The sequence below is a fragment of the Salvia hispanica genome, unplaced genomic scaffold (genome assembly GCF_023119035.1).
Source record: "Salvia hispanica cultivar TCC Black 2014 unplaced genomic scaffold, UniMelb_Shisp_WGS_1.0 HiC_scaffold_495, whole genome shotgun sequence".
NCBI classification, from domain to species: domain Eukaryota; kingdom Viridiplantae; phylum Streptophyta; class Magnoliopsida; order Lamiales; family Lamiaceae; genus Salvia; species Salvia hispanica.
This window is the reverse complement of record NW_025952240.1, coordinates 2,695-13,000: the sequence shown is the minus strand read 5'-3', so window position 1 is coordinate 13,000 and position 10,306 is coordinate 2,695. Positions and strand designations below refer to the sequence as shown.

The 10,306-nt window shown below is 42.2% G+C and overlaps 1 protein-coding gene and 2 non-coding genes across 3 annotated transcripts; 2 read left to right on the top strand and 1 right to left on the bottom strand.

Annotated features, from left to right (window-relative positions):
* Window positions 1-1,901: 1,901 nt before the first annotated feature.
* LOC125199421 lies at window positions 1,902-8,703 on the top strand. The gene is given in 5 exon segments (XM_048097432.1): window positions 1,902-4,618; window positions 4,620-5,064; window positions 5,167-5,637; window positions 7,171-7,595; window positions 7,731-8,703. Coding segments are annotated over 5 exon segments (5,031 nt in total).
* LOC125199423 lies at window positions 2,397-2,503 on the bottom strand. Its single transcript, XR_007172587.1, has one exon. It is a non-coding gene; the product is annotated as a small nucleolar RNA R71 (small nucleolar RNA).
* LOC125199422 lies at window positions 6,273-6,379 on the top strand. The gene has a single exon (XR_007172586.1). It is a non-coding gene; the product is annotated as a small nucleolar RNA R71 (small nucleolar RNA).
* Window positions 8,704-10,306: the final 1,603 nt, after the last annotated feature.

The window sequence follows — 10,306 nt, the reverse complement described above, 5'->3', positions numbered from 1 at the left end:
TCCCTCTGTTCCAAGAAAGATGACCCCTTTCTTGGGCGGCACGGATTTTATGCAATTTTATTTTGTGTGTTAGATGAAGAGAGTAAAGTAAGAGAGATGAGATAAAGTAGGGATAAAGGAGTTTTCATTTTAAGTAATGAGTTATCTTGAATGGAACAAATCAAAAAAAAAAGTGAGTCATCTTTAATGGGACGGAGGGAGTACTACAAACACCGATAGGACAACGAATATGGACCACATATAATGATGTTTAAAAGAAATAAATGTGGTCCGTCTTGGAGTCTTTAATATAGAATTGACAAACTCATATTTTAGCCTTGTTTTATGGGTGATTAAAGAGTGCTTTTATTGATTTAAGATGTTAAATACAAGTTTTTCACCTTATATACACTAATTAGGTGAGTTGATGGGTTTATCGTAGTTTTGTGATGAAAACAGGTTGAAACGAGCCGAAGCTGAAATTCGAGGAGTTCTCCAGAAGGAAAACCCGACCGGGTGTTTTCCATCTCTCGGAACACCCGGTCGGGTGTTTTGAAGTGGCCTTGTGGACTCCAGGAGGAAAACCCGACCGGGTGTTTTCCATCTCGCGGAAAACCCGGTCGGGTGTTTTGCAAAACAGCGGGCTTCGGGAAGAAAACCCGGTCGGGTGTTTTGTTACCTACAAATCACCCGACCGGGTGTTTTGCTAATTGCCCTGATTTTCACTCCGAGTATAAAAGGGGTTCTAACTCAATTTAGAACCCTAACTTTTCCCCACGCCCAGAAACAGTTTTTCCACCTTTGAGAGCAGATTGAAGAGACAAAGAGTCCGATTCATCAACAAGTTTGAAGACGAAGACGATTTGCCATTCAATTCACCCTTGGGAGTACTTTTATTAGTTTACTATGTTCAATTCTCTTTCTATGGATTCTTCTTGTGGATTTGTATTGAATATGAGTAGCTAAATCTTTCGTAGAGTTTTGGTGAAGACTACAATGAACGCTTTTGATTAATTCAAGGACTTTTGATTACCTTTGCTCTTGTGATTTCTTTGTTTCGTTCTTGTACCTTTTCAATTCAATTGCTTAGCTACCAATTGGGTTTGTTGACCTAGTTTTGAGTAATCGAGAGATACCTAATTAGGATTGATAAAAGAATGAACAACACCTAGATAATTTGCATTCGAGAGAAGGAATTCTAGAGTGAGGGCTTTAGCCTTTTGTTTTAAGGAGTTAATTGTTGAGTATTAGAAGGAGACTTCAATATTAATGATTAATCAACTGATTAAGTGCACTCGAGAGAGGGCTTAGTCTAGACTAGCGGCTTTCCTAGTAATCCTAGAGACTTTAATTGGGTAATCGAAGTTGTTGATTTGTTCGCATCGTGTTCGTTGTAGTTGGATCCAAGGCTCTACCGTGTTCTCTTATTTGGAACTTTTCTTGGTTGCGCGCTCTTAGCTTGTTTATGTTTATTTGTTTCTCAAAATCAAAACCAACTCTCCGGATTTTCTAGATAGTGTTCTAAATTGCTTCGTAGTACTCAAACCGGCACTTAGTCTTTGAGGATCGATAATTTAACTTGCCACGTGCTACATACCCCCATACACTTGTGGGTGACATTTTGATTGCAAGTTTAGCATGAGTCAAGTTTTTGGCGCCGTTGCCGGGGACTAATTTGCTTTTGTGTTTGATATTGTGATAAAATTGAGAATACTAGTTTAGACATTTACTTGCTTTATTTAGTTTAGTTTTCTAGTTTGGCTCTAATTTTCCTTTGTTTTCTCTCTTGTGTTGTGTAGGTTTTTATGCTCACGCGCTCAAGGCATCTACCCCTTGAGCCGATCAATTTAGAGATAGAAGCCGCCAATAGAAGAAGAGGAGGACGAAGGAGGAGAGCACGAGCTCAACATTTAGTTGAGCCAATGGAAAATCCAAATTGGAACAACGGGGAGGTACCACCTCCACCTCCACCTCCCCTTAATCAAGATCAAATCATCCTCCAATTACAACAACAAATGGAGGAGATGAGAAGGGAAAGAGAGGAGGAAAGGAGAAGAGAGGCACCGGTTAGAAATGCATTTGGGAACGTCAATATCCCAATGCCACCCATTGATCCAAGAGTGAATGCCAACAATTTTGAGTTGAAGACGGCATTGATCCAATTTGTGGAGCAACGTGTTTTCTCGGGAAGGCCCACGGAGGATCCTAATATGCACTTAGCCAAATTCTTGGAGATTGCCAACACAACCAAGCTTAATGGGGTTCCCGAAGATACAATCAAGCTTAGGCTATTCCCATTCTCATTGACGGGATGTGCTAGAGATTGGTTTGATAACCTTGAGCCGGGCTCGGTTATAAGTTGGGACGACTTAGCCAAAAAATTCTTGGAGAGGTTCTTCCCTCTTAGCTCTACTCTCAACCTACAAGCGGAGATCTCCCACTTTAAAATGAAGAACCAAGAGTCTATGTTCGAAGCATGGGAGAGATTCAATGCTTTGTTGAAGAAGTGTCCTAACCATGGGTTATCTCCGGGCCATCAAGTGAGCCTTTTCTATAATGGATGCTCGGAGTTTATCAAAAGTCAACTAGACTTTGGTTCGGGGGGATCATTCTTAGACAAAGGGGTTGATGAGTGCAAGAAGATGCTTCAAAGGCTTGCATACACTAGCAAGAGTTGGAGCTCGGGTCGAGATGGCTCTATGCCGGTAGCTTCGGTTGTTGATTCGGATGCATTCAATCTCCTCAACCAACAAATGATGATTCTCAATCAAAAGGTGGATAGCATAAATTTGGGGATGGCTCCCAATGTAGAGCCTCAACCTACCGTAGAGGATGTTAATTATGTTCATCAAGGGGGAAACCAAGGAGGAAATCAACGGAACTTCTACAATTATCGCCCCAACAATGGGGGTGGTAATTATCGTCCGTTCTTCAATACACATCCAAATCTTTCGTATGGGAATCCTAATAATGCTATTCAACCAAGTGGGGTTAACAATTCACCTAGCATTTCAAAGTCTTCAAGTGATGTTACCAATGAGCTTCTAAAAGCTTTGATGGAGAAGACCGATGGGATTATGGAACACTCTACCAAGAGAATTGATAAAGTTGAGACGGCGGTGGTAGAAGTTGCTACAAGAATGGGGGCTTTGGAGCACCAAATGAGTCAAATTGCTCAAACCGTGGGTCAACTTCATCAACCGGGGCAATTTCCAAGCAACACTATTCCTAACCCAAAAGATTGCAAGGCAATTAATTTGAGGAGTGGAACAAGCTATGAGGGTCCCACTATGCCCGGAAAGGAAGCTATTGTTCAACCCGAAAAAGAAGAAGGAGAGGAAATAGAGATGGAAACACCACCGGAGAGCTCGCCTAAAGTTCAACCCGAGATAATTGTTCCTCCCAAACCCATGGAAGTTAAGCTTCCCTTCCCTCAAATGATACAAAAGAAGAAGAAGGATGAACAATTTTCAAGATTTTTGGATATCTTTAGGAAAGTTCAAATCAACATTCCTCTTGTTGAAGCACTTCAACAAATGCCGAGCTATGCAAAGTTCCTCAAGGATGTTGTCTCACAAAAGAGGAAATGGGGGCAATATGAGACGGTCAACTTAACGGAGAGTTGTAGTGCAATTATTCAAAAGAAGCTACCGGCCAAGAAGTCGGATCCGGGGAGCTTTACTATTGAGTGCACTATTGGAAATTGCTTTGTGGAGAATGCCTTGTGCGATCTAGGTGCTAGCATCAATCTTATGCCATTGTCCTTCTTCAACAAGTTGAATATTGGCAAGTTGAAGTCCACTAGCATTACTTTACAAATGGCCGATAGATCTATATCATATCCCTCGGGCATAGTTGAAGATATTTTGGTGAGGGTGAATGACTTCATATTCCCCGTTGACTTTGTGGTGTTGGATATGGAAGAGGATAGAGTTGTACCTCTTATATTGGGGAGACCGTTCCTTGCTACCGGGAAGGCCATGATAGATGTTTCAAAGGGAGAGCTTACACTCCGCCTTAATGATGAGAGTGTGACATTTTCGATCTATGAGGCCTTGAAGAGGCATGATGTGGAACCGGGAGGAAGTCTTCAACATTGCAATGTTGTGACCGTGATGGATGAGTGTGTTGGAAGAGTGGCACCGACCTCTTACTTGGATGATCAATTGGAGAGATGCATTTCTCACTCTATTTATTCTTCTCACTCTCTTGATATTTTAGATGTTAACCTTGAGTTGTTGGAATTTGTAGGTGCTTTGGACTCGGCTAAGGAGGTTCCTAGATCACGTCGTCCACAATTTCTACCTCTTAGGGATGAAAGTGAAGATAGCGAGAAAGAAGTGGAAAGCAAGAAGATTGAGTTGAAGCCACTACCATCACACTTGCAATATGCCTTCCTTGGAGAGAATGATACCTTTCCGGTAATTGTATCATCTTCCCTCTCTAGTTCCGAGTTAGATAAGTTGTTGAGAGTTCTTAGAAAGCACAAGAGTGCTATTGGGTGGTCCATATCGGACATTAAGGGAATAAGCCCAACCATTTGCATGCATAGGATTCACTTAGAAGAGGGGTACAAGCCTAAGGTACAAAACCAAAGGCGATTAAATCCTATTATGCAAGATGTTGTTAGAAAAGAAGTGTTTAGCCAAAAAGGGGGGTACTACCGTGGTAAAAGGGAAAAATGATGAGTTGATAGCAACGAGAGTGGTGTCCGGATGGAGGGTTTGCATCGACTATCGTACTTTAAATTCGGCCACTAGGAAAGACCATTTTCCCCTCCCTTTTATTGATCAAATGTTGGATAGATTAGCCGGACATGAGTATTATTGTTTTCTTGATGGATACTCGGGTTATAACCAAATTTTGATAGCCCCCGAGGATCAACATAAGTCCGCTTTTGTGTGTCCCTACGGTGTGTATGCATATAGAAGAATGTCTTTTGGGCTTTGTAATGCCCCGGCTACTTTTCAAAGATGCATGATGTCTATTTTTCATGATATGGTTGAGGACATTATGGAGGTTTTTATGGATGACTTCTCTGTTTTTGGCATGACATATGATATGTGCTTGGATAATCTAACCAAGGTTTTGCAGAGATGTGAGGAGACCAATCTAGTTCTCAATTGGGAGAAGTGCCATTTTATGGTTAGAGATGGGATCGTGTTAGGGCACAAAATTTCATCCGAGGGACTTGAAGTGGATAGAGCCAAGATAGCGGCCATTGAGCAATTGCCACCTCCTTCTAGTGAGAAGGCCGTGAGGAGCTTCCTAGGCCATGCGGGGTTCTATAGGCGTTTCATCAAAGATTTTTCACATATTGCTAGACCTCTTTGTCATTTACTAGCTAAAGATGTAAAATTTGATTTCACTCTTGAATGTGTGCAGGCGTTTGAGAAGCTCAAAGCGGCATTGGTGAGCGCTCCAATATTGATCTTTCCCGATTGGTCACAACCCTTTGAGATCATGTGTGATGCAAGTGATGTAGCGGTAGGCTCGGCTTTGGGACAAAAGAGAGACAAGTTATTCCGGGTGATATACTATGCTAGTAGAACATTGGACTCGGCTCAAGTTAATTACACCACTACCGAGAAGGAAATGCTTGCGGTGGTCTACTCATTTGACAAGTTCCGCCCTTATCTCATTGGGGCCAAGACTATTGTCTTCACCATAGCAAAAATAGCTCATCTTTCTGTACACTCCCTGTTTCGGCACGTGCAAAGGGATGATTGTTGCAGGCCTTCTGAATCATCCGGAGAACTGGGTTCCGGATCATGGAGCTCTTGGCCCGGGCAGCCTTGAACCCGTCTGTCTCAAGAGTGATGTCGTTCCAGAATCTACTGTTCTTGAACTCCATCGGCATGTCATACTCATCCGTAGTGATCCCATAAATCTCCTTAAGCGCCTCCATAGACAGCTCGTATTCATTGTTCCTCAGCCGGAACCGTATGGCCACAATATTCCTTCCTCGCATCTGTACCACCAATGTGGTTAAGAACTCAAGAGTGAGTCGATGGTAGGACACGATCTCCCTTGTGAAGATTCCATTGAGTTCCCCCATCATCATTTGTTGGTTGAGGAGATTGAATGCATCCGAATCAACAACCGAAGCTACCGGCATAGAGCCATCTCGACCCGAGCTCCAACTCTTGCTAGTGTATGCAAGCCTTTGAAGCATCTTCTTGCACTCATCAACCCCTTTGTCTAAGAATGATCCCCCCGAACCAAAGTCTAGTTGACTTTTGATAAACTCCGAGCATCCATTATAGAAAAGGCTCACTTGATGGCCCGGAGATAACCCATGGTTAGGACACTTCTTCAACAAAGCATTGAATCTCTCCCATGCTTCGAACATAGACTCTTGGTTCTTCATTTTAAAGTGGGAGATCTCCGCTTGTAGGTTGAGAGTAGAGCTAAGAGGGAAGAACCTCTCCAAGAATTTTTTGGCTAAGTCGTCCCAACTTATAACCGAGCCCGGCTCAAGGTTATCAAACCAATCTCTAGCACATCCCGTCAATGAGAATGGGAATAGCCTAAGCTTGATTGTATCTTCGGGAACCCCATTAAGCTTGGTTGTGTTGGCAATCTCCAAGAATTTGGCTAAGTGCATATTAGGATCCTCCGTGGGCCTTCCCGAGAAAACACGTTGCTCCACAAATTGGATCAATGCCGTCTTCAACTCAAAATTGTTGGCATTCACTCTTGGATCAATGGGTGGCATTGGGATATTGACGTTCCCAAATGCATTTCTAACCGGTGCCTCTCTTCTCCTTTCCTCCTCTCTTTCCCTTCTCATCTCCTCCATTTGTTGTTGTAATTGGAGGATGATTTGATCTTGATTAAGGGGAGGTGGAGGTGGAGGTGGTACCTCCCCGTTGTTCCAATTTGGATTTTCCATTGGCTCAACTAAATGTTGAGCTCGTGCTCTCCTCCTTCGTCCTCCTCTTCTTCTATTGGCGGCTTCTATCTCTAAATTGATCGGCTCAAGGGGTAGATGCCTTGAGCGCGTGAGCATAAAAACCTACACAACACAAGAGAGAAAACAAAGGAAAATTAGAGCCAAACTAGAAAACTAAACTAAATAAAGCAAGTAAATGTCTAAACTAGTATTCTCAATTTTGTCACAATATCAAACACAAAAGCAAATTAGTCTACTCATTTGACAAGTTCCGCCCTTATCTCATTGGGGCCAAGACTATTGTCTTCACCGACCATGCCGCCATCCGTCATCTTTTTGCAAAACAAGATGCGAAACCAAGACTTATAAGATGGATCTTGCTTCTTCAAGAATTTGATTTTGAGATCCGAGATAGAAAAGGGTGTGAGAACGTAGTGGCGGATCATCTATCAAGATTGGAGCATGCTAGTGAAGAAGAGAAGTTGAAATTGGTCATAAATGAAGAATTCCCGGATGAACACTTGTTCTATGTGGCTCAAGGCAAGGTGGCATGGTATGCTAACATAGTGAATTATCTTGTTGCTAAGGTAGTTCCGGATGGGCTCACGGATTATGCAAAGAAGAAGTTTTTCCATGATGTGAAGTTCTATTTTTGGGATGAGCCTTGCCTCTTTAGAAGATGTGCCGACATGGTAATTAGAAGATGTGCTCCTCAAGAGGAATGGGAATCCATTATTATGCATTGTCACTCCGCACCAAGTGGGGGACATTTTGGAGCAAACCGAACTGCGATGAAGGTGCTTCAAAGCGGCCTTTATTGGCCAAGTATCTATGGAGATTGCCAAAAGTTCGTGATGCAATGTAATGAGTGCCAAAGGACCGGGGGGGTGTCAAAGAAGAAGGAAATGCCTATGACCCCTATTGTGGAAGTTGAGTTGTTTGATGTTTGGGGGATCGATTTCATGGGCCCCTTTCCATCATCATGTGGCTATCAATATATTCTCTTGGCGGTGGACTATGTGTCTAGATGGGTAGAGGCTATTCCTACCCACACCAATGATTCTAAGGTTGTGATTAAGTTTGTCCAAAAGAATATCTTCACAAGATTTGGCACCCCACGAGCCCTAATTAGTGATGGAGGTTCCCATTTCAATAATCGATGGTTGACAAGTGTGCTTACTAGATATGGAGTGAAGCATAGAGTAACAACACCCTACCACCCTCAAGCTAATGGTCAAACCGAGTTAGCCAACCGGGAGGTGAAGCAAGTCCTAGAGAAGACGGTGAACACAAATCGAAAGGATTGGTCACTTAAACTTGATGATGCATTGTGGGCATATAGGACGGCTTATAAGACACCCATTGGGATGTCGCCATATCAATTGGTATTTGGAAAGTCGTGCCACCTTCCGGTAGAGATGGAGCATCGCTCATATTGGGGTGTGAAGAAATTGAACTTGGATTTCTTGAAGGCCGGAAAGGAAAGAATGCTTCACCTCAATTTGCTAGAAGAATTTAGGAATGAGGCTTATGTCAATTCCTCTATTTACAAGGCAAGGTTGAAGACCTATCACGACAAGATGATTGAAAAGAGAGAGTTCTCCCCGGGGGATGCGGTACTACTCTACAATCATAGATTGAGGTTCTTCCCGGGCAAGCTCAAGTCTAAATGGTCGGGGCCATTCACTATAAAAAATGTGATGACCAATGGAACAATGGAGCTTATTGGGGCCGATGGAAGTACTTTCATGGCGAATGGCCACAACATTAAAAGGTTCTACACAAGGGAGCAACAAGATGAGGTCTTCGTGGTGACCTTAACCGAATGATGAAAGCTTGAAGACCGTCGGGCAAACGACGTTAAACAATTGCGCTATGGGGGAGGCAACCCCTAGTAGGTACAATTTTATTTTGTGTCAATGTGTTTTTCTCTCATTTTTCTTGGGTTTGTTTTTGTTTTAGAGTGTTGGAACAGGAAAATGGAAACGAAAGAGTGAAAATTGGAAGGAACGAAAAAACAGGGTTCAAGCCCAGAGAGAAAACTCGACCGGGTGTTTTCCATTTTCTGGAAAACCCGGTCGGGTGTTTAGGATAAGCAAGCGGGAGTCCAGAGAGAAAACCCGACCGGGTGTTTTCCATTTCTCGGAAAACCCGGTCGGGTGTTTTGCAGAAGGGTCGTGTTCCAGGAAGAAAACCCGACCGGGTGTTTCTAATTTCCGAATCACCCGGTCGGGTGTTTTGCTCGCGTATATATAGCTGGAGAAAGAGAAAACCCGGCAGAATCACCCGACGCGAACCCTAGCTCCCCAAATTTCGAATTTCGGTGAATTCCTCTCAATTTCTCCCTTCTAATCTCACTTCTACACTCTAATATCTCTTCTACTTCATCTTTTACACATTTTAAACCATTTAATTGGTGGAATTTTGTGAGAACAAGGCAAGAAGCTAATTTTTGAGTTCTACTTAAATTAAGCCCTAAAGGTATGAATTTCTCCCTTTATTCTTCTCTACCCAAGTATTATTGTTGTTTATTGAGTGATTTATGGAAGATTATGATGAATTTGGTGCATAATTGTGGGTTTTTGAGGATTAAGAGTGGATTTGTTGTAGAATTGCTAGAATGGGTGAGAATTTAGAACTTGTTTGCATAATGTGAAGTTGAATATGTTGATATGTTGCCTTGTTGGACATTGTTGCTCATTTGTTTTAATGTTGATGAAGAGTTGGGTTGTTGAATGATAATACTATCAAAGGATGGTGTAGTTGTGAGTAATTTTGGTTTGAATTGATTGGTCTTGGGGGAGAATTTGGCTACAAGCATGAGGATATAAAGTGAAATCTTTGAGCTTTACATGTTAGAACAAGGATAGGATGAATTTGTGCATCTCTTGAGCTTCAATTGTGATTTTGTGATTAATTTCTTTTGTTATATGCTTTGATTGTTGATATATAAGAAATTATTAGGAGGTGATGCCTACTCTTGTGTTTTAAATGATTAGTTTGATGATAGAGATTAGTGAAAAGTACTCCATGATGATAACTTGTTGAATGTTAGCCTTGAGCTAAGTTTGGGGGAGTACTTTTACTTTGTGTGGTTAATAGTTTCTCTAGGTTTTGGTTACATTGCCATCTAATGCTCTCTATTTGTAGGTACAAAAATGCGGGGTCAACCTTCGAAATGATGAAGAGATTTACAAATGGAATGCCTTGGCCAAGTTAGATTACAAGGTTGCACAACAACCATGTCGGGACTTGCTTCAACGGCTAGGTCCCCTTCAATGCTTCGATAGTGAAGGTCCATGGAAGATCCACTCTCTTTCAAACTTATCCTAGCATTGCTTAGAATAAGTTTGGGGGGTGTCTAGTGGATTTCCTTTTACTTTTCTCTCTCTCGTTGATTTGATTTGATGATACCCGGCATGTACCCCTATT